Source organism: Lissotriton vulgaris, chromosome 11, assembly GCF_964263255.1.
Source record: "Lissotriton vulgaris chromosome 11, aLisVul1.2, whole genome shotgun sequence".
Taxonomy (NCBI): domain Eukaryota; kingdom Metazoa; phylum Chordata; class Amphibia; order Caudata; family Salamandridae; genus Lissotriton; species Lissotriton vulgaris.
In genome coordinates, this window is record NC_141699.1 from 266,304,748 (window position 1) to 266,329,105 (window position 24,358).

At 46.4% G+C, this 24,358-nt stretch overlaps 1 protein-coding gene across 1 annotated transcript in view; it reads right to left on the reverse strand.

Annotated features, from left to right (window-relative positions):
- The window catches only part of HORMAD2 (HORMA domain containing 2), a 599,551-nt gene extending 576,804 nt beyond the window's left edge, over positions 1–22,747 (reverse strand). Inside the window, exon 1 of the mRNA XM_086943209.1 lies at positions 22,606–22,747. Within this exon, the coding sequence (XP_086799335.1) occupies positions 22,606–22,747 (142 nt within the window). The remainder of the gene's footprint in view (positions 1–22,605) is intronic.
- Positions 22,748–24,358: the final 1,611 nt, after the last annotated feature.

The window sequence follows — 24,358 nt, forward strand, 5'->3', positions numbered from 1 at the left end:
AACAATTTAAAGTATGTCCTTGTAGTTGTTTGTGCCTTTTCGAGATGGGTAGAGGCTTACCCAATGAAAGATAATACTGCCTTGTCCACAGCCAAAGCCCTACTCAAGGAATATTTCCCTAGATTTGGATTGCCAAGGATGGTTTGGAGTGATAACAGAAGTGAATTTGTGGGTCAAGTCATGAAGAGAGTGTGTGAAGGTTTGGGCATTAGGCAGAAATTCCATGCTGCAAATCATCCCCAATCAGCTGGTTTGGTCGAATGCTATAATGGCACTCTGAAGCTGAAGTTAGCCAAGATTCAGGCGAGTTCTGGTCTCCAATGGCCCGATGTTTTGCCGTTGGCACTTTTGTCAACAAGAACTACAGTGCACTCCCGAATTGGTCTTAGCCCATACGAAATAGTTTTTGGCCGTCCAGCCAACGTATGGGGAGTGCAGAGGCCAACAAAATTTAGAGACATTAAATATCCTGTGCTGATTGACTATTTGTATGATTTGACGGCTAAATTGCGTGTCTTACACCAACAGGTTTATGATACACTTCCTCAAGCATCCGAAGATCCAGGACACGCCATTGACCCTGGTTCGTGGGTGCCCGTTCGTAACTTCCAGCGGACAAAGAATGATCAGCCCCGCTGGACGGGACCTTTCCAGGTGCTTTTGTCAACGCCTACTGCAGTGAGAGTCCACAGCAAAAAGAATTGGATCCACGGCGTACATTGTAAGAGGGTATCTTTACCTCTGCCGTACGACCAGTGGATCCGTGAAGGTGTTGGTGACTCAGAGACTGATACAGTGCCAAGATTCGTTGCATTCAGTGACGCACGTTTGGTTGGGACAAGCTCTGAGCGTGAGGACGACAATATTTTGCAAGAAGCTGTGCCTCCATCTTCACAATTGGACACTACTGAGCCTGAGTTGTTGTTTCGTGATCAGACATTGCCTGGTAAAGGCCGCTATAATCTACGACCGAGAAACAATGGACAAATAAAAAATTAATTCCTTTTTGCTTGTGAAAACTACGCTCTCATCCAAAAAAGCTGTTTTGACGTATTTTTCTTTTTCAAACCGCCATCCGGGTTCAGCTGTAGGGACGCGGTATCAAGACTTGGAGTGTCAAGCCTTGTAGACACAAGGTCGACGGTTAAGGTTTGCTCTAGGGCGTTCCCTGGACTTACAGACGTACACCTGAGCGAAGTGAACCAACTGCCGCGAACAGCACGGTTAGAGGATGGAGTTTTTTTGAGATCGAGAGAGCTGTTGTAGAAATGAACTTTAAGACGAGACTGTGTAAACTAATGAGTAGCAAATGTTTTTTGATAACGTGTCTTTTAATGTTACTTAGCATGACGATGTTTTTGTTGGGATATATTGTTTTTTCTTTCCAAGTGACGTTTGCACCCACCACACAACCTATGTCTTTTCCTACTACTACTTCTCCGCATTCTTTTCATCTTTTACCTGAACATGAATCTATTAGAAGATTGGAATTCGTTAATAATTCCTTTGTGCAACTCCTGCATCAGCATCAGTTAGTAGTAATAAACTGTTTATTTTTTTGGACACCAACAAGCCGGACCTAATGTTCCTAACGGAAACTTGGCTTCGCTCTGAATCTCTGCCTAGCTTATTGGCAGCTCTGCCCACTTCATACTATGCTTTGCGAGCAGACCCGGCCTTCTGGCAAAGTAGGAGGTGGGGTGGCCATGATTGTCCGCTCTGGCATTCAGTTCCAACTACTTTCTTTTCCTTCGATTCTAGATGTTGATTTTCTGGTTGCCCGCTCTGTGTCTTTCAAAACCCCTATTACTTGTGTCCTGATGTATAGCCCAGCCCAACCCATGTCCCATTTTCTCCCAGCTTTCCAGGAATTATTAGCTACACTCGCAGTAAGCCATTCATCGGTTCTGGTGCTTGGGGACTTTAACTTCTGGGCCTCTGATTCAGCGGAAAACGCATCTTCCAGAGATTTCACCGAACTGCTTGGCAGCTTAAATTTCATCTCACACGTTCATACCCCTACTCATGTTCAGGGTCATACCCTGGGCCAAATATGGTCCCTTAACATCCTATCCCTGTCCCTATTGTTACTCCTTGTTTGTGGTCTGACCACTACTTGATCTCCTTCTTTCTGGATTTGAGGTCAGCTCGGAAGCCATCTTTTCCAAAGAACACCTGGGCACGTAATTGGGGTAAAGTTGACATTCAATCTTTGTGTTCCTCTCTCTCAACTTCAAGTCCAGCCATTGACAACCTCTCTACTTCATCTCAAGTTGAGGCCATTAATAAATGGCTGTCTAGGACATGTGATCAGGTGGCCCCCCTTAGGCGTGTTAAGGTGAAGCGCACTCACTATGCGAACAAGTGGTTTAGCCAGGAGCTTAAAGAGAAAAAACTGGCGGCTCGCCAAGCAGAGCGCACCTGGGGACATACCTATAGTGAGACTTCTAAAATCTTGTATAACTCTATCCAGGCGGAGTACAAGAAAGCTATTCTTAAGGCAAAAACATCTTACTTTTCAGGCAAGATTCTCCAGGCGGAGAACAAACCGAGGGAAATTTTTGCCACAGTGTTCAAATTGGCCTCCCCGGACAGAACAACTGCCAAACCGGTTCCCTCTCAACAGTTGTGCGATTCCCTGAATGATTTCTTCATCAGTAAAATTGAAGACATCAAGTCCAATATCCCTCCCCCCTCTTCATCATTCTCTGACATTGTCCCGCCGAATAACTCTTGTCATTTTGACCAATTAACTCTGTTATCTGAGGAGACTACTTTTCTTCCTATTCTCCTTAGTGTTAAATCTGGTTCACCTGCAGGTGTCTGCCCGGCCTATATTATGCGTGACATCTTTCGGAGTTGCCCTCTCCCTCCCCTTACCTTCCTTAATGAGTCCCTTAAAACAGGAACTGTCCCTTTCCCTCACAAGTCAGCCACGATTGTTCCCATTTTAAAAAAGTCTGGCGCAGATCCTACAGTATTGGCAAATTATCGTCCCATCTCCCTCCTTCCCTACCTGGCTAAGGTTCTGGAGCGGCATATTACTGTAGGAAGGTGGCTACCTGACTATGGTTACCCCAGATTTTTTGCCTTGTGTTTAGCTGGTTTTCGACTTAGTTGGCCTGGTTCCCTGCTAATCAGGGCCCCAGGCTATCTGCTCTCGCTGTAAAATGGATTCCATGTACCCTAGGTGCATAACTAGATTGGCTTGGGTCACCTTATCAGCCCCTGTACAGAGCAGTATAGGTGCCCAGGGCATAGGTGCATCCAAGGCCTACCAGGGGCTGCAGCATATCTTTTGCCACCCCTGGCTGGCTATCTAAAATTGACACAACTGGCTGATCACTCAGCTGGGGCAAGGTGGTGTAATCACCCCTTGCTTAGATATAGTATGCCTATATCTAAACCTAACTGGACACATATATACCTATCAGTCACTCCTATGGCAGGCCTTAACAATCCTGGAGGCAGAGTGCTTGGTTTTATGTGAGATGTGCTCTAGCATGAGCTGAGCCTGTCTGCAGCAGTCGGGACCAATTCCCTAAGCTGTTCCGGGATAATGCCATACCATATACTATTAAGTGCATTATAATCCTCTCGGTTATATGTTAACTTTGGTTTGGCTTTATCAAAACATGTCGTGTAAGGTGTCATACGATTTGGAATACTACCCCCTCGCCAGTCCTGGCGACGGGGGTAGCATTTCACCCCTCTAGAGGGAGACGACATGTTACTTTGATAAAACGCGGTTGATTTTAAAAGAGCCTCAGATCCACAAAATGGATGCTTCTGCCACAGACACGAGTCTGACCTCCTGCAGCTGACCGAAACTCAGCCAAGGAGGCCTGGACAAAGGGTTTCCTGTCACAGGGAGGTGTCACACCACCCCAGACAGGAGATAGTGGATGTAGCAGGGAGGTTTGAAAGAAACCAGACACTGCCAGGGGAGCACAAGGCTGCCCCTTGCATAATCCGGCCAAACCGATTCTGGGGCACACCATCCCCTGCCCCAGCGCGGCCTGGATCAAAGGAAAGGGGTGTATCCACCCCCTTCCTGGGTCCCACCCATAGGAGGGGACCTAGCAGGTAATCCAGCCCCCTAGATTGGTATAAGAATGGGAGCAGTGCCAACGCACTCAGATTATCCTGATGAAACATTTGAAACGAAACTCTGGACCCTTCGACATCCTACTCAACGTATAAGACTGAAGAATCTCCCTTGTGGTCAAGGAGTGACCACCCTGTGCAAACAGGCACCATCCAGCACCTCGACGTCTGCTTTGTTGCAGTTCCCGCCGGAACTCGAGCGACAGAGATCGACGAGATCAAGCTTGCCTGCCTTCTTACAGCCCGATCCACAGTCCCTGCAGAGCTGAGACCCGTGGAGGCGACCGGAAGCGTGGGGCACGCCATCTTGAAAAGACCACGAGACACTGACCGTGCAGCCCACGAGTGACCCTCGAAGCTGTACACCAGGGTCTTAGAAGCCCCAATCCTGAGCCACACTTGCACCGAAGCTCACCCCTCTACACTCGACGAGTGCTGCGTGGGGCCCTTCTGCTTTCTTTGGCTCAACGTGTTGGCCCGTTCACTTGCCAGCTGGCCTGTGGCCCCTGTGCCAGCGAAAACCTAAATACGACTTGCGATTCTGGTTGCTCCAGACTTGCACCAGCTCCTCTGAAAAGGAGCACCCGCTCTGACCCTCCTGGTCCGAGTGAGAAGCAATCTTCCAGTCCTGCGTGGATTGCTCTTGCCAAGTGTTGTTTGCTCCGATATTGAAGCCGACAGCGCCGACGGTGAGTGCCTGCGTGGGACAGCTCGTGACCCGCTCCTGGACGTCGCAGATAACCCAGAGCCCACGTGGCAGCAGAGAGAAGCTCCTCGACAACCACCTGATTGCGCCGACATTGCCTGGTTCCGTCCTGGTTCCACCCTGATCACTGCTGAGTGACCCAGACTCTGTCCCCTCTGCTTTCAGGTACTTTTCTACTTTGATCCACCCTTGGATCACACCGGACACTTCTCCTTCACATCGCCTGCAGCATCTTCAGCTTCAAGCACCAAGAACCTGCGTGACGAAACCCGACGCCACTTCGACCCTATGCACCCGCTTCCTGTGGGTGAGGTAACATTGCAACGCCGGTGTTCCCACACTGGTACACACCTCTAGGGTCTGTGTCTAAAGTTTTGTCCATCTAGGTTCAGTGGAAGTATCCTAAAACTCTATCTGTGTAACTTTTACGCACCATTGACTTAACATTGGTGCATGCTTGTGCTTTAAGCGCTGCACCCGAATCCCGCGGGCTTTTCCCGACTTCAGAATTTCTTGTCCCGACTGCTCCCAGCGATTCCCTAGGCCCTAGGCCTAACCACTGTTCGATTGGTATCTCTTATACCACTTTTTTATTATATGGTTTGAGTGGCCACCCGCCCTCATCCATAATTGTGCAACTTTGTATGTTATACTGTGCTTTTGATTTAACGCTTGTGCCCCTTTGCTCATAAAGAGTCCTGGGGATTATTTTAGAAATAAATACATATATTTGTATAATATATACTTGTGTGGTGTCCTTTCATTTGATATTACAGGACTGTGATTGGTAAAACAGCTCGCTTAACACGACCTCTTGAGTTTAGCCTTTAAGGCTGCTTAGTCCATGCTACCATTAAGATAGCTTGTCTAATAAGGTTGACTTACAACCAGACGCCATAAGGGTTGTTTGGACTGATACAAGGTGGTTCCAGAATTGGAAACATATATCAGGCCAACTTCTCACAATTACTATCACTCTTAGCTCCTTTATTGAGTCCAGTGGGTTTCTTGTCCCCTCCCAAGCGGGTTTTCGCCCCCTTCATTCCACCGAAAAGGTGGTGGTATCCGTTATGGACACACTCAGAGAGGGGCTCGATTCCAATCTCCCACAAGCGTTGATTCTCCTCGATTTGTCTTCCGCTTTCGACACGGTTGATCATACCATCCTTCTTTCCCGTGTCGAGGCGGCAGGCATCGGGGGTTCCGCCCTGGCTTGGGTGACTTAATTTCTTAGTGATCGCACCCAAGCCGTCCATCTGGTGGACTTCTCCTCTATGGCTCATAAAGTACAACGTGGTGTCCCCCAGGGCTCTTCCCTTTCCCCTCTTCTCTTTAACTTGTATATTTTACCACTTATTTTTGCTTTACAGCGGATGGAGGTCACAGTGTTTAATTACGCTGATGACCTCCAGCTTATTTTTACTTTGTCGAATTCACCTTACACCATTCACAACTTCCAGTCAGTGATGGTTTTTATCAGGGATTGGATGAATTCTAACCATCTGAAACTCAACCCTGATAAGCCTGAGCTCGTCCTGACTGGTGGTAAACTTAATCCTTGGTCTTCTGCTTTTTGGCCTTCTTCGTTCGGTTCCCCTCCTTTTCCCTCTTCTTCTGTCAAAACCTTGGGGATCACTCTTAATCAACACCTTACTCTTCACTCGCACTTTAGCACGGTGGTCTCTTCTTGTTTCTTTGTGTTGCGTACTATTCGCAAGATTTCACGTTTTTTCTTATTTTCTGCTCTTAAACTTATTGTTATGGCGATGGTTCTCTCTCGCCTCAACTATGGTAACGTACTGTGCAATGGCATTCCCAGTTGTGCCCTTCGCCGGCTCCAGCTAGTGCAGAACCAAGCTGCCCGCTTGGTTCTTAGTTTACCTAGGTCTCAGCACATTACTACGTTTCTCTGTTCCTTACATTGGCTCCCTATAAAAGCAAGAGCCCTGTTCAAGCTTGGATGCCTGACTTTCCAGGCTCTTGCCAGGACAGCCCCGGCTTTTATTTAATCTAACATCCATCATTACATTCCTAGTAGGCAATTACGCTCCTCTTCCCTATCTCTCCTATCGGTACCCCGATTTAAGAAAAGCAGGACAGGAGGCTGTAAGTTTTCTGTTCTCACCCCGTCTTTTTGGAACTCCTTACCCCTATCCATTCGAACATCAGCATCTTACATGGAGTTCCGCAGGAGACTGAAAACTTTTCTGTTCTCACAGGCCTTCTCAACTTGATCCAACTCTGTGCCTGCACTTGAAATTGAATTGACCCCGCAGCGCCATGAAACCGCTAGGTAAATGTGCGCTATACAAATATATATATTTTTTTAATTCAAATTAGTGAACACCACTAATTGTTGGGTGTGTGGGCTTATGCCTCATACTACGGATAAGGGTATTCCTTATTTGGTTCTGCCATTCAGCTATAATGGGTCTGTATGGGCATACAGGACGATGTTTATTTATGCCCATGAAGTCTACCCCCTGCGTTCTATGAAAGATAGTCCGAGTAATAGTGCTCTAGTGAAGGGGATAGCGGATATGATTAGAGGTATCGATTCCTATGAGACTATTCCTAAAGATGAGACACTAGCTTATATTGGATGGAACGTGACTGGATATGGTGTTAGTCTGAGTGAAAAGCAGCGAAGGAAAAGGTCATCTCCGATTTGGATCGTACTCCATCGTGGTCATTTTTGTCTGCAAGGTAGTGGTAGGAATCCGAGAGCTCAGTTATGGAAGAGTGTTTGTACTGAGACGTATGTTTTTGCGTCCCAGACTTCCCCACCGTTTTTAGCAGCTAAGGGTACATATTTTGTTTGCTATGATAGACAATATACATGGTTGCCCCCTGATTTTTCGGGAACATGTTATGTTTCTTATCTGTTGCCCCCTACGTATACTGCAGCCGCATATTACCACAGAACGAGAGTAGCTAGAGGTGTCTTCGGTAAGGAAGATACTGCAGGACAAGAAGTGGGAGACTTTCTCAAGGGTTTCCTACCGTTTTCGGGACCTATGGCTAATAGTAGGAACATACGGCAATTGACGAGAGTGGTTTAGTCCACCATAGTTTAGACTGCCGTGCCCTTAGTAATTTGACTGCTTAGCTCCAATCGGATTGTCTTATGACGTTGCAGAATCGTGTTGTGTTAGACGTCATACTTGCAGATAGAGGAGGGGTATGAAAATTGATCCAATCGAGCTGCTGCGTTTTCATTACAGAAAATGCTCCTACAGTGTACCAGGCCATTTCCAAGCTACATAAGATCTCCGAGTCTGTACATGTGGACGAAGGAGATTGGTCGTTGATGGGATGGTTTTGGGGATTGTTATCCACTTGGGGATGGAAGATTCTGATGATCATTGGGATGGCTTTAGCAATTCTTTTCCTGTTCTGTCTTTGTGTACAGTGTGCTCCTGCTATATGTGGCCTTTGTGCTACTACGTGTGCAAGGAGACCTGTCGCGAGAGAGGTCCTAAGTAATAGAATTATGCTCCAGCAGCATCTTGATGATCTGATGAATATAGACCTAGATTCAGATTGACGTGAGTTTAGGTTATTGCCTATGTAAGGGCAAAGGAGGGTCTGAGGTTCCGTGAATTCTGACCCCGTTTCATAAAGGTCATGGTTTTGTTACGAATTTGATAGTACCGAACCGTAACTAGTGAGTGCGGCAAGTACGAGTGTTTTCGTCATTTTAGACCGATGGATTCACTACGTATTTAGGGATTTTGTTCTGAACCCTTGGGTTCCATTTTGTGTATGGAAGCCATTTTGTGGTTGCCCTCACATAGGCCGATGACTGCGGCCAAACGAGTCTTTAGTACACGTACACCTTAGCTGACTTCTGAATGCCCTGAGTGAACTGACCTTGTTGCCTGAAGCTGACCTTGCTAAGCCAGTTCCTTGCCCGGTAGCTGATCAAGATAAAGGATCAGAACACAGGAGATTGTAAAGTTTGGTATGCACACACACACCCCTTATCCTACTTCACATCTGTTTCTGTTCCTTCTTTTATGGTCTGTTTATGGTATGGGTTGTGGTCCTTTATTATGGGTTTGTCCGGCCTGTTCGAGAAAGAATGTTGGGCTTTCCCGTGTAATTGATGGTGGGCTGGACAACTGAAAAGTGGGTTGGTGGTCATGCGATGCCTCTTGTAATGATGCTTATGATTGGACACATTGTAAATAGTGGGTGTTTGTCCAGAATGTGATTTTTTAGCATAAAAGATGATGTCTCGCCTTACGAAAATTGAGCAGTCTCTGACGAACCTACTTGTGTCGTACTTCGTAGACTTCTGTTCCTGGTTGCAGCCAATAAAATATGATCTTTGACGTCACCGAGAAGTATCCTGTGTCTCTGTATTCTAAGACAGGTGAACCCGAAGACTTTGGGCGTGCCCCTGGCGCCGCTGGGTTCTAAAACCCGGTTCTTCAAGTCTTCCCCCTCATAGACCGTACAATTGTCGCATTGATCTTCAAGATGGGGCCAAGATACCTTGTAGTAGAGTTTATTCCCTTACCGAAAAGGAAAATGTGTATCTACGTGAGTATTTAGATACCATGCTCAAGATAGGGTTTATTCGGCCCTCTCGGTCTCCTGCTTCTTCTTCTCTCTTTTTTAAGCGGGAAGGGGGCCCGAGATGCTGCATAGACTGCAGAACTTTAAATGGCATCACTATAAAGAATCAGTACCCTCTTCCACTGATTTCCTCCCTCCTTGACAGAGTGAAGAACGCTACCATATTCACCAAATTAGATCTACGAGGAGCATACCATCTAGTGCCTGTCAAGGAGGGGGACAAGTGGAAGATGGCCTTCTGTACAAAATATGGCTTGTATGAATATCTTGTGATGCCATTCGGGCTCTGTAATGCCACCGTGGCATTTCAATTCTTCATCAACGTAGTGTTGGGAGAGCTGCTGGATGAATGCGTCATAGCATACATTGACGATTTGCTTATATTCTCCTCCTCCATTCCTGAACATGAGAGTCCTGTAAGGAAGGTACTAGGATGGTTGAAGGATAACCATCTCTATTGTAAATTAGAGAAATGCCTCTTTCATGTACAGGAAGTAGCTTTCCTCGGGTTCATTCTATCCCCTCAGGGATTACGCATGGATCCTCAAAAGGTGGAAGCTATCCACAAGTGGCCTATACCACGGAACGTAAAAGAAATCCAAAGTCTACTAGGTTTCGCTAATTTTTACCGTTGTTTCATTGACGGTTTTTCCAGATTAGTGGTACCTATAACAACGTTACTAAGGAAAGGGATGCCTTTCCGCTGGACTCCAGAAGCTGATACAGCTTTTGAAGCATTAAAGACAGCCTTCACTCAAGATCCCATATTGCGCCATCCCAATCCGGCCAATCCGTTCTTGGTAGAGGCTGATGCATCCCAAGTGGCCATCGGGGGGGTTCTCTCGCAAGCACATCCCGAGACAGGGATATACCATCCCGTGACATTTTATTCGCGCAAACTCACACAGGCAGAAATCAACTATAGCACAGGAGATAAGGAGCTTCTGGCTATTAAGAGGGTGTTTGAGGAGTGGAGGCAATATTTGTTGGGAGCAAATCATGCGGCAACAGTATTGACTGATCAACGTAACCTCCAGTTTTTGAAATCCGCCAGAGCCCTTTCGATGAGACAACTACGTTGGACTCAATTTTTTTGTGAATATGATTTCAATATCATGTACAGGGCAGGAAGGAAGAACGGTAAAGCAGATGCTTTGTCACGCTTGGGTTATGATCCAGGGGAAGAGAGAACTGAACCACCCCAAGACAGGTTCATAGGAGGGGTCTGTACTGAAGAAGAGTTCCTCGCCAGAGTAAAGACCGAACAGGAGTCGGAAAACATGAAACAGATTACACAAACACAAGAGGCCATCTTAGTGGGAGACTATTACTATGTTGAGTGCGGCTTAGTTCTTCCGTCTCCAGAGTTACAACGTCAAGCGTTGGAATGGTACCATTCTCATCTAGGCATCCCGGATATAAGAAGATGATAGAAGCTCTAAAAATACATTTCTGGTGGCCAGGGATGGGAAGAGACACCAAAAGGTACATACAAACTTGTTATGTTTGTGCCCAGAGTAAGGTCTCACACCAAAACCCTGTAGGACTTTTACAACCATTACCCACACCTCCGAACCCTTGGCATACTGTTTCCTTAGACTTTATAGTAGAACTACCTTGCACGGTCAAGGGACATAACACCCTTTTAGTTGTGGTAGACACATTTACCAAGATGGCCCATTTTATCCCATTGACAGGACTTCCCACCGCAAAGTGGAGTGGTGTGGCTCACTGGTTAGAGACGGCAGACCCGGAAGCAGAGAACGGCCCGGGACCAGGGTTCAAATCCCGACGTGGCAGGGTCATGGACCAGGGTCAACGGACTCGATAATTCTTGCCTCGGTGCCTACTCTAACCAGGGATTACACTCGGCAACTCTGGGCATTAAGCTTGCCTCATCACTACAACGGCCCCCACAGACGCCGGGATGCCTGGTTTCACCCTGGAGATACCCAGTAGGGACCATCTCACAGGGAAAACCAGGACGGGTTCCCCAGGAGTCTTCAGCGCCAGGACGCTCCCGGGCAACAGTGCCCTTTACAAGTCCAACACATTTACATTTACATTACATTACACAAGTCGTTGGCATCAGTATTTCTACAACACATAGTCAGACTACATGGACTCCCCTCAGTCCTAATAGCTGATAGGGGTGCCCAATTCGTGTCCAAGTTTTGGCGGGGCCTGTGTTCTCTGTTAGCAGTAGATGTGAGACTTTCATCCAGTCATCACCCACAGACAGACGGACAAACTGAGAGGGTCAACCAGTGCTTTGAACAATACATCCGAAGTCAGGCTTTACATTCCCTTACTGAATGGGACAACATGGTTTGGGTGGCGGAGATGGCATACAACAACAGTTATCATACTTCCACTGATTACACTCCTTTGTACAGTTTCTATGGTTATCATCCCAGAATACTGCCTAGTCTTTCTTCTTCTCCTGTTTCTCCTCAGTCTTCTTCTACATGCTCTACACCTGCTGCTATAGAATTGATGCAGGAGATACAAAGGGGACACAAGGTCTTACTGGACAATCTAGAACAGGCTAAACATAGGTATAAAAAGAGCGCTGATCTCCACAGGCGTCAAGAACGACCTTACATACAGGAAGACGAGGTTTGGCTATCAATCAAACACATTAGTTTCAAGGGAGTCTGTAAATTCAAACCTAAGTATATAGGCCCCTATAAGATTCTAAAGGTTGTGAATGCTGTAGCCATGAAACTCAAACTCCCTGCCTCTTTCAAGATACATCCAGTGTTCCATGTCTCTCTTTTGAAACCGGTAGAGCCGGGTACAAGACTTCCTGTGTCCCCTCCTCCTATAGTCCTTGAAGAAGATCTAGAATTCGAAGTTGAAGCTATCATAGACTCCAGAAGAGTTAGACGAAGGCTTCAGTATCTTATACTTTGGAAAGGGTATTGAATAGAGGAACGTACATGGGAACCGGCTAACAAGGTACACGCTCCAAGGCTAGTGAAGAAATTCCACAGGCAACACCCTAATAAGCCCAAACAGGTAAGGGGGGCTGTAGGGGGGGGTATACTGTCACGCCTGCCAGACCGCGTGTACCACTGAAGATGGCCGCCCTGCACCGCGCATGAGCAAGGAGGTCAGGCAGCAGTCAAAAGCCTGACTTTCCCTGAGAGCGGCGCAGCGCGCTCTAGTATGTGGACCTTTTGCGTCGCGTCACTTCTGCCCAAGCCACTTTCACGCTCTGTCTGTACAGAGAGCTCTCCGTGCCGGTACTTTCTTCGCAGGATCTAGACCGGCTCTACTCTAGTACAGAGCCTTCGTTATTATTTACTTATTGCGGTTCTGTGGTATCCCTGCTCAGCAACATGATCCCGGATACTCCTGCCAAATCGTCTCCGCCTAATTGCCTGCTCGGCGGATTTGAAGTCTCCCTGTTTTGCTATTCAGCGCAGTGCCGGCTATCCTCTCCTTTGTTCCCTGGGGGACTGTCCAGTCTGTTTCTCCCGGTTCCGCCCGCCGGCCGGACTCTAGGTTCCGTCGGCCGGCCGGACTTGGGTAGGACGGCCGGGGAGACTCTGTAGGGGCATTATGGTAGTGGTGGTCCGCCTGTAATCTTCCCCTTTTTGTTGTTATTCTCCCATTTTATTTTATGATACCCCATCTTTCGGACATCCAGTGGGTATTTGGAATCTGGCAAGCGTCACAGTCTGGAGTACTTGAAGGACTGGTAAAGGCGCCTGGCGCAACTTTTCTATTCATTCTACTTATACACAACAGTAGTGTGAGTGGTGTTCATATATTTCAGAATCTACCAGCATACAAGCGCCGATTTTAGGACGGGACATCCTTCCGAGCCCTAAAAGTTCATTTTGGGGTAAGTCCTCTACTGCTAAGGCCAGTTCACATAGATTTGGTTTGGCACACCTTGTGTAAACTCTTATCTTTGCCCATTTAGGTTGTCAAAGGTCGCTATTGTTGAGGTCCAGTCTTTTAATCTCACCTGGGAGTACATTTTGTAACCAGATAATAAGAAGGCTTCAAGAACTTCTTCAGGTAAATACAGTCAATACTTGGTAGCTTGTTGTGGTGTACCTGTGGTTGCCTGTTATCTGTTGATCATTCCCCTTTCTTACAGCACCTGTGTTCGACCTGCTGGAGCATCCTGTCCATGGAGTCTTTTCCCTTCCTTTCCTTGTTTTGTTCCCTCGTTTCCCTCCTTACCACCATTGTGCTCTAGGGTTTGATAGACACAAGGGTGTAGTAGGGAGGGGTTGGGCCTATCTTCAGTTCCTGGCACTCCTGCGGAAACAGCTTGTGGATTCTTACACTGAGTATGCAATGGTTATGACCTTTTGTGATTAAGTGACCCATCCTCATGAGGTCCAGGTAGGTCTCTCAGGACATGTATTGTTTGTCATCAGCGTGAATAATTGTTTTTAGGGACATCCACTACACTGATTGCTGACATGGGCACATGACCTGAGGCACGCTCCACCTTTTGACTACGTTCAGCAGCTGTGATTTACATGCAGTTAGTGTGGCTTGCAAAGTCGTCTCAGGATGGAATTTATTGACACAGTCGTGTCTATCCAAGTTTCATCATTGACAACAGACAGCAAACCACCTTTTATCCATGACACTACAGGTTGCTCATGTAGACAAGCATTTACAATGCAATGGTCTCGGCATTATTAAAGGTAGAGCTATTGGCATTGCTTATGACTTTTTTTAAAAATCATAAATAAATAGCATTGTCATTTACATAGCTTAATCGTTAAATAAATGGCATTGTCATTTACAATGCCAATAGCTTAATCGCTCGCATATGCATGACCTATTGCATTTACACCCACACAGAGCCACACACACACATACATACAGAGCCACCCACACAGAGTCATTCACATAGAGCCACCCACACACTGAGCCACCTACACAGAGCCACCCTCACACAGACAGAGCCACCCGCACATAGAGCCACCTACAAAACTAGTTAAAGGACTCGCTCTGCAGGTGGGAAAATGATACCTAAGTGAACTGTGGTACATACAGGGAGTGTGCTTCTGTTCACAGAAAAAATAGGACAAAGCAGAGTTCAAGGAGATATTCTATGTATAATGTACATGGTATTTCTCTCCACTGTAATGTCTGAAAGTACTTTCAGAATCTGGACACAATTTACCATTCAGAAACTGTCTTTGATATGAGTCAAAGTGGATTCTTGATGCTTTAGTAGGTTGTGTGTAGAAGGCAAGAGCTGCTTAAAAAGTGCAATCAGCAAATGATTCTGGATCCTTCCTGAATTTGTTTAAAAAATCAGTATAGTGTTGGATGTCTGGAGTACTAGTAACCGGGGTAGAGAGACCGGCTGTATTCTCTCCAATACAGAAAGCACGTGGAATGGAACGAGACAAAGTTCCTTCACCCGGTGCAGAAAAAAAGAGAAATGCAGCATGCTGCAGGCCCTCTCTGCCTACATGTCCTAGCAACTCTTTCTCCAAACAACACGTTGGCCAATCAGCAACGAGTCGGACCCGGCGCTTACCAGTCAGTGAACAGTATCACTCTTTACCTATCCGGCAGCCAGCCCTCATTGGACACTGGTATCTTCAAGGGGCCAAGAAGTTATTCCATTGGCTACTGATTTTATAGGTGGGAAATTTGCAGTGTCTGCCTGAGCAGTGCCTGGAGCCAGGCAGCCCCTCACTCTGTGAGATGCTGAAAACCACCCATACATTATTAATAAAACATGCTGCAGAGTGGTTCCATGGCATGGCTTTGGGGATGGCCGCGTATTCACTAGACATGGGAGGCAGCACACCCCTTGATCTCTGCCTCACAACGTGCAGGCAAAATGGCCTCACCACAACCAACACAGCATGCAGCTCACCTAAAAGAGCGGGCCCGCATAAATCAGAACAATCGCTGCCACAAGCCTACCTCCTAGAAGCGGTGGGTGGGGGCAGGCCTGCTTGCAGCCCCCAGTCCCCACCACACACACACACAGTTAAATAGAGCACACAGATCTGGGTGTCAAAGATATTTTTTAATGTAAGTAGGACGTGATGTTTCAGCACAAAGGATGTCGGCAGGCCTTCACTTGTTAGCAAGGACCTCAGGAGGGACAAAGAGCAGAAAAAAGAGAGTGCTGGCGGAAGGGAAAAATAAAGCGCTAAAAAGACTACATAGGAGAGTCCCAGTCTTTCCAACTAAAATGTAAGTTTTGTGCACTGTGCACTTCCAAGTGGCAGCCAGTAAACTGCACAATGATCTGTCATTGGAGATTAAAGGGTTACAAAATGTGCTCCTCTTCTTTTTTTTTTTTTGTCCTCATATTTGCCACCAGAATATATTTGCTCTAGATGGGTCTCACCGATGCCTCTTATACTGTTATTTTTCGAGTCCGCCATGGAGACAGTATCATAGCATACAGGGAAGTCCCAGAGGTAGGCTGCTTTCCTTATCCTACTCCTCCAGGCCTATATTGGGCGCCCTAGGCCTGGTGGAGGACAGGACCGACTCAACCTCTGGCATAATCACAGGACCGTTCACCTATTTATCCAGACCACCAGTTTAGACCAAACGTTCTCAATGTTCTCTTTTCGACCAGCCAAATCCATTTTACAGACTTCCATTATATACTTCAGGCATTCTGCAAAACGAGGAGGAGACACTGACTTCCACTCCATACAAATTTGTCTCCTAGCAATGATTATTATATAGAAAATAAACTGTGAGTCCAGACTATTAATATCATAATCTTTCTTACCATACATACACCCCAATTTGGGACTCTCCTGGTACACCTTTATGCCTCCAAGATCATCTGTCACAACCTTTGAGAAATGCTGGGTTAAAAACATGGGGTGATCTTAGGAGGGATTCGGGCCTGGTGGACTGGAATTCTTTAGTACAACTTACTGATGGGCAGTTGACTAGGTTCAAATACTATCAACTATCTTCCTGGTGGTCCAGTCAAAATATGCAAAAAGAGAAAGACATAGATATTTTAGACTATATAGGAAGGAGGGGGAAATGGGTAAAAGAACTCTCATTTTGGTATAAACTGTTGATTAAAGAAGAAGAGAGTAAAACCAATTCAGAGGTTATAAATTTATGGGGTCATTGTATACCGGACACTCTTGATGAAGTTAACAAAGTATGGTTAGATTCCTTTTTGTTGTCATCGAGGCTAATTAAGCCAGCAAACTTAAGACGTAACCATCTATTTACGGCCTATAGAGTATATTGGACTCCGGCCAAACTGAACAAGATCACACGAAAGAACTACTATTGCCCCCGATGTAAACATAATGCAGCTGACGATATTCATATATTTTTAGAATGTCCAGCCATTCAAGACTTTTGGAAAGCGGTTATGGATTTTTTGTGTGATGTACTCTTAACGACTATTATATGTTCCCGTAGACTTGTTTGTTTCGGTTTATCGAAAGATTATGATATTAATAGTCTGGCTCCTCTTCTGGAGGCATCTAAAGACTTTACTGTTTATGTAAATTGTAACACAGGAGGCTGCTCAGCACAGTCACCCTTTCAGGGTTTTTATACCTTGTCCGGGGAGTAATCGCTATATAAATTAAATTGAAATAACTAGGATCTGAATCGACAGTTTTTCTGAATTCCCTTAGAGCATAGATGTATGCCTAGTTATGAATTCAAAACGTATCAACAGCCACACAGGCTTACTGAAATATATACTTTAATAATTACATTTTAAAGATCCTGATCATAACTTTCCACTAAATCAAACTATCTAGTTAAGCATCTATAGAAAGTATTACTCTTATCTACAATTAGATTTCATTAAAGAGAAATTGCTTTTAGTAAAATTATCAAATAAACAAGCACCTACCTCTCAGTGCCCTCACTGCGTTGCGAAACTTCTCGATGCCGGCCAGGAAGAGAGCAGTGATCGGCGCGCGGCGGGAACGCTGGCGCCGTGAGCGTGCGAGCGACTGAATCCGCGCGTGGCCAGCACTTGTCGCTCCCTCTCCCATTAGGATTGCTGGGCGCGTGCCCAGCTCTTGTCTCCTTTTGGCGGCTGACATGATTACAATAGTTCTCCACCGAGAACGCGCTTCGCGCGTCTCTAGGCCGAGACCTAAAAACGTGGCAATAAGCTGATCACAGACTTGCATGCCCTGACCTCGGTTATGTGCAATGGCCTGGTTTCCCAGATTTAGAGCTAGCCGAGGTTTCAGAGGTATGTGTAAGCCATGCGTTAAAGCAATGTTGTGCAAAACACAACAGGCTAATATGATCTTCCACACAACTTCTGGGGAGTACAGCAGCACACGGTCAAGACAACTGAATCGCGATTTCAACAGACCAAAAGTGCGCTCTATGATGGCTCGAGTCCGTATGTGTGCCCTATTGTACCTACGCTGAGGTACAGTGTGTGCACGCCTGTAAGGGGTGAGGAGATGTTGAGAGAGTGCATACCCAGCATCGCCTGATGAGGGAAGAAAGGGCAGTTGGTTACATTACCCTCTTTGATTTGCACAGGACATGATCTATACTTTAGTACATGCAGTGTCTGTTGGACCATGATTCTTATTCTACAATGGTTAATATTGGGGGGCATTCAGACATTTCAATGACACATATCCCTCATTTTTAGTGCTTGGTACTTACCCAGTAGCCACATGTTGCCAAATTCTCCCGCAGCCATCCGCCGGGCAAGAGGTGACATGCGGAATATGAAGCTGTCATGGGTACTGCCTGGGAACGCTGCATGCACATTAGTGAACCTAGCACCTGCATCACAGACAGCTTGCACATTGATGGAATACCATTGGTGTCTGTTGCATAAGATGTGTGCAATGCGGTGGGGTGGCTGAAGGGCCACATGGGTACAATCAATTGCATCCAGCACACGTGGGAATTGTGCAAGGAGATGGAAATCTCTTGCTGCCCTTTGTCTCATGGCCAGTGTATGTGGCATTTGCATGTGGTTGTGGGCTCTAGCAGTGATGCATCTCAGTACCTGATGCAGGCACCGCGACTGACTCGCCTGGGAAATGCCCACATGGTCACTGGAGACCCTTTAGAAAGACCCAGTGGCAAGGAAATGGAGAGCAGTACGGATCTTGAGATATGCTGGTATTGCATGTGAGCAGCAGGTCAAAGAGTCAAGTTCCTGCTGCCACTCACATACCATATCCATCTTGGCTGGACATTCCATGAAGGTTGATCCTCTGTCTGAAGATCCTCTCTGCTCTCCTCCTCCTCAAGTAGTTTTGCTGCATTGCAAGGGGCAGTGCAACAAACACATTCAGTGACATGTTGAAAGGGTTGTGTGTGTCTGCTCTGCATTTATAAATGCTGCAGGGCTAGGATTGGCTGCAGTGTATCAGCTGGTGGGGGATGGTAGGCACATGGACAGGTGTTTACCCTTGGCTAAAATGATCAACGGGCACAGATCGTATCTTCCGGCCCGGAATCGGAAATCCCAGAGCAGAGCCGGAAATTCCAGACCGGATTCGGAATTTCCGCCGCAGAGCCGTAGGTTCCGGCCCAAAAGCAGAAATTCCGGCTCGGGTGCGGACGTAAAGTTAGTAGTCGTAAGTATATTCTGTGAATACCAAAAGTAGTAAGTTCATTCTGTGAATACCAAAAGTAGTAAGTTCATTCTGTGAATACCAAAAGTAGTAAGTTCATTCTGTGAATACCAAAATGGTAGTAAGTTTAGGATTTTGTCTTAAGTACATTCTGTGAATCGGGCCCTAAGACTATGGCTGAGTTTTGGCATACTATTATTTTAAGAACTTGTTTAGAGACCAAAAAAGGCACGGCCAGAACAGCTGTGAATGCTGCAACTCTCCCTTCGTCTCGCGACCTCCATTATATAGTCTCTGGAAATGTCATAGGTGATGAACAAACATTACTGCATCTCAAAAACAGCAGCCCCATCGGGGATAGAGAAGCCAACAAAAAAAAAGCACTGAGCCTTGGCATAGCCAATATGTCTAGCGATGGCTGCCAGCCTTTTGATTGGTTAATTCTGGTTTATTTTATCATGGTTTTTGCAAACCTTTATTGTTGAGGAAGCTGCTGTGCCATCATCAATCTATTTGGAAAAAAAATGGTAAAAAGTTATTTTGGTCTCAAAAGGCACACAATGCTTTAACAGTTTGTGCTACGCACGGGAACGACTGTGTGCGGATGTGCTCCTTGTAAAAGGATAACATTCCATCACTGACAGTGAATTTAGCCAATGACTTAAGTGGTTTGAACCTTGCCCCATGCTGTATGTCGAAGTGGGCAGAATACAAGTGTGAATGACAACAGACTAATGAATGAAGACAGCTTTCTAAAATCCCCTACAAGTTTATTATACCTATCATTTAAGTCAGACCTACAAGATTCCTGAAAAGTCCATCCATGCTAACCAACAGTTTGAAATACCACCATATCCAGGACTATGAAGACTCATGCAAAGAAACCCAGGAACAGTCTTTCTATATGGCTTGACAAAAGAGTAGTCTTGTTACTGTCTTCAACCATAAAGCCCCACTCCTCTCAAGTCACAGTGCTACCACCACTGCTCATTAACAGTGTCCACTGCCACCTCCTGCCAGACACCATCTGTCTTCTACAGCTCACCAACCAAAGGCACTGTCACTTCTCTTCAGCGACAGTCCCCTGTAACTGCTTGCCATCTGCTCCAGCAGCACTACTTAGCAGAAGAAACCAGACTGCACTGCCTGCCAATGGCTGTCCCATCACTGCTCACTGAAAGAAGTTCTCTGCCCCTGTCTGCCAATGGCAACCTGCCTGCGATTCACCAACAGCCCTGCTACAACTTTGCAACTGCTGACTCCTCCTCTGCGATTCTCACCAACGATAGTACCAACTTCAGCTTTGCTGTTGCTAGCTAGCAACATTTCACTGCCTTTATGAGTGACACTATTACTCCCATGGATGATCACTAGCGACAGGAGTCCCACTACATGCCTGCTCACCAGTGCCAGACAGTCTCACTTCATGTCTGCTCACTAGAAGCAGTCCACCACCACTACTCTTCCTATGCAGTGTCGTGTAACTACTTGTTAGTGGATGACCGTTTCAATAGCTTGCCAATTATAAGGTCGTGTCAATGACTGACCCATGACACTGTATACCAGTGGTCATCCCATGTCATTGCTCAAAAATGAATGCTGACCCCGCTAATACTAAAATTGTCTTTACAAACAAGACACAGTTTGTGAAGGCTGAAGGAAAGCACCCACGTCAGAGGTAGACACTGCTAACTGTCTGGCCCACGCTGAAATGTTCTCACCGTTATAAGTCTGGTGCAGATATGTAAGCATACACCCATCGTGAAATGGCATGGGGAGAGTTGTCATGACATGGGTTTCAGTCAACACTGATGGCCAGAAACCATAGTGACTGTAATGTTATGGAACCTTTTCCTCCCTTTAGCAAACTGGCACTAAGTGGCCGCTTGGGTGTTAGCTCTGTGATAACAAATTGCAGTGTTCGGAACCTTGGCACGTCACCCCGGGTTTCAATATCCGGTTGCTCAGACCAGAGATACTGAGTTAAACAAGAATGGCCATGTGAGTAACGAGCATTGGTAAGAAGAAGTGGTGGGAAGCAGAAAGGTCAATGTATGAGATTGGGGGGGAGGGGGTCCGTCCCCCAAGAGGATTTGTGAATAAAGTCTGTTGTCCTCTACTGGCACAAGTTAACAAGCATTGGCACAACCAACAGGCCTCACTTTTAGGCCTAAGATTTTATCCATGCTGCACAGTATCCATGAGTATAAAGAATTATAAAAATAAAAAAAAGTCTGACATGTCTACCTACGTCTTTTTGTACACATGCGCTCTACGCACACACCTAGACAATGATGGCGCCACTACACACAAGTTGGATCGGTAACTACAAAGATTTTTTTTCAAAGAGTGAGCAAGAAGCAACACAGGACATTAGAGGAGAAGCAACGGGTGAGAGAGCAACCCGAAGAGGGGAGGGGACCAGCACATCAGTGAGCAGGCAATGGGGGGGGAGGGTTGTACAGGGATGAGGAGGAGAAGCAATGGGCGGTGCGAAAGAGAAGGGCACAGGTGGGGGAAAACAAAACAGAGGGTAGGGTGGGTTGGATACACACACAGGAAACAAATCAACGGTGGGGAGGAGTACACAAGGGTGAGTGTAACATGGAGGGGGTGGGGAGAAGCTCACATGCAGCAAGGACCAACAGTTTGGGGGAAGAGAAATACAGAAGGGAGACCACTAGAACTAACATGTACTCAGATAAGAGTACTTAACAGAAAACCAAAAACAAGCATTGAAAATGCAATAGGTCTCGCCTTTTTTTTAGTTAAAGCCATTTGCTTTGCTAATGGTATTGTATAGCATAGCAAATGGCTTTAACTTAATGAAAGGCGAGACCTATTGCATTTTTAATGCTTGTTTCTTTTGCTTCCACCACCCTATAGAAGCTTATGTTTTCTTGCTCTTTCCCGCATACGCTGCTTCCAACTCACACCCCCACCCCACGTTTTCCGTGTTGTACCCACCCAAGCTCCACCTTTGTGCTCTCCTTGTTGTTCGTTTTAAAAACTCTTTTAAGAGGACCCCGCACCTGCAGTTTGTTCTTTCAGATGCTGCACAACATTGGCAAAAAATACTGGCAAAGCCAATTGGCAAAGAAAGACTAGACCAATTGGCTTTGCCAGTGCTTGTTTCAGCCATAAACTGATGGATCTTTCTCTGACAGTACTGGGCTTGAACACCAATTATATTAACATTTCTTTACATGTTTATATTGCACAGTGCACACCCTAGCAACGTCCGCAACTTTAAGTGGTAACGTAGCATTTAAAAATCTCAAAATGTTTTAAACATTTAAATAAAATCCTCAGAATATTAGAATAGTTATCAAGAAAAACACAGACCAGCATGTAAAAACAATGCAAAGCTGTAAATAGTAAGAAAATAAATCACAGATGAATAGCTCAGTTGACTAAGAAAATAACAAAAACGTACCGATTGTTAAAGTTCATACAATATTCACTGAAAATGTGATTTAAAAATCGACCCAGAGATGTTACTATGACGATGGATAAAGGGAAAGTAATACCACAGAAGGCATGCTAAGGCATGTGGCTCTATACAAGATTGGATACGGGAAAGTAACGCTTTCATTTTCAAATGATTAGTCACCTGATTGGTAGATCTAAGAATTGTACTATTCTTACCCTCGAGATGCCGTGTTCCATAGGAGCTCTCCGGAAAGAGACCTCGTAGATATGTTATACAGGAAATAGAAATGGCAAAAAGTCTCTTCACCAGCACCAGAGAATCTTCTTCGGAAGCAATTTTATCAGGAAATATTACCATTGCCTGTAATGCACCAGAGAATTAATGTATATTCATTGCGAAAGAAGTTATTCACCAATAGTGCCCAAAAAAACCCAAAATGAAACTTAATCTAGATCGAACTTATTCTACTATGAAACAAAGGAAAAATCATCACAATATCTCAGGAATAAAAAAAGTTCGGGGGTGGGGGTTTGGGGGAAAACACTCGCAGCCAGGTCGGGCCCTAACACTGGTGGCACACAGTGCAACAATCTTTTTTGACGCCCCCTCCCCCATTTCCTCCTTCTCCATGAATTTACTCACTGCCACTCACCAACAATTCACCTCATCGCTCTATAGCACTGTAGGAAAGTAGGATCTACTTTCATGGTCCCCCACCTTTACCTGGTGTCATTATATTTTTCTGACTAGTCTGACTGGGACACTGCTAATTAGGACCCCAGTCTCTGTGCTTCCTCCCTAAATTGGACATGGTGAGTACCTAGGTACCCCCCAGATTGGCTACTGACGCACCCTTGTAAGTCCCAAGTATATGGTACTAAGGTACCCAGAGCACAGACATATCAGGGGTCTCCCATGGGTTGAAGCATGTATTATGCCACCCATGAGGGACCACTCAAATTGTGACTACAGGCCTGCCATTGCAGCCTCTGTAAGCAGGCGCTAGCACCAATTACGATTATTGAGGTCACTGCACTTAAAACCTATAAGTCATTCCTAAGGCAGGCCTTTCACTCCTAAAGGCAGGGTGCTTGGTTTTAAGTGTGAGGGTGCCCCTGCATGAGCATAGCATCCCTACAACCTTCAGAGTCCATTCCCCTGGGTTGGGAGTGTATCAGCCATTACGATAGAGTGGCCATGCGTCATTACGTGATGGCCATCTCTTAACTAGTGACCCTTGACCCTGCTTGCAGGTTAGGCCGCTCCCCACGCCGCACAGCTCCGCCTGTGTGTCCCTGCCTCTGTACCCGCTGCTGCTGTTCAGTGAGTTTGCCGCTTCCCCCTTCTCTGCCTGGATTTTTGCCTGCCACTGTATTTATTGTGTTGCCTTTTGTTGCCTTCTGTTAACTGTTTTTGTGCCGTTTGGCCTATTCTGGTTGCCCCTTTCCTCCATTCCCTCTTTGCCTTCTTGACCCTCGTTTCTTCCCGCCGCTGCCTCCCTACAGCCCGCAACCCCGCTCACCCATTTGCCGCCCTGCTCCCGCCTCCCAGCTGCTTCTCCTTCCCACCTCCCCTTGTATGGAAGCCACTGTGCGGCCGCGCAGCGGGGGCGCCTAAGGCAAGCCCGTCTGCGCCCGTCCGCGCCTGGACCGCGCCCAGCGTCAGAACCCCTGGCTCCCCTAAACGCCATGACGCCCGTCTCCGCTACGACTCCAGCACCCTCCACGCACTCAACACTGGACGATCACTCACCTGAGCCTGGCCGCCCCGAACGCACCAAAGGACTCTTCTCCTGCCGGAACTGTAGCTTCCCCAGCATCCGGCCTGCCAACCCACCGGTCAGGAAGAAACCCAATTACCTCTGATGCATTCTCCTCAACACCCTCTCCGCCCGCAAACACGCCGTTGAACTCTGGGACCTATTTGACTCAACCTCCCCAGACATCGCCTTCCTGACGGAGACCTGGC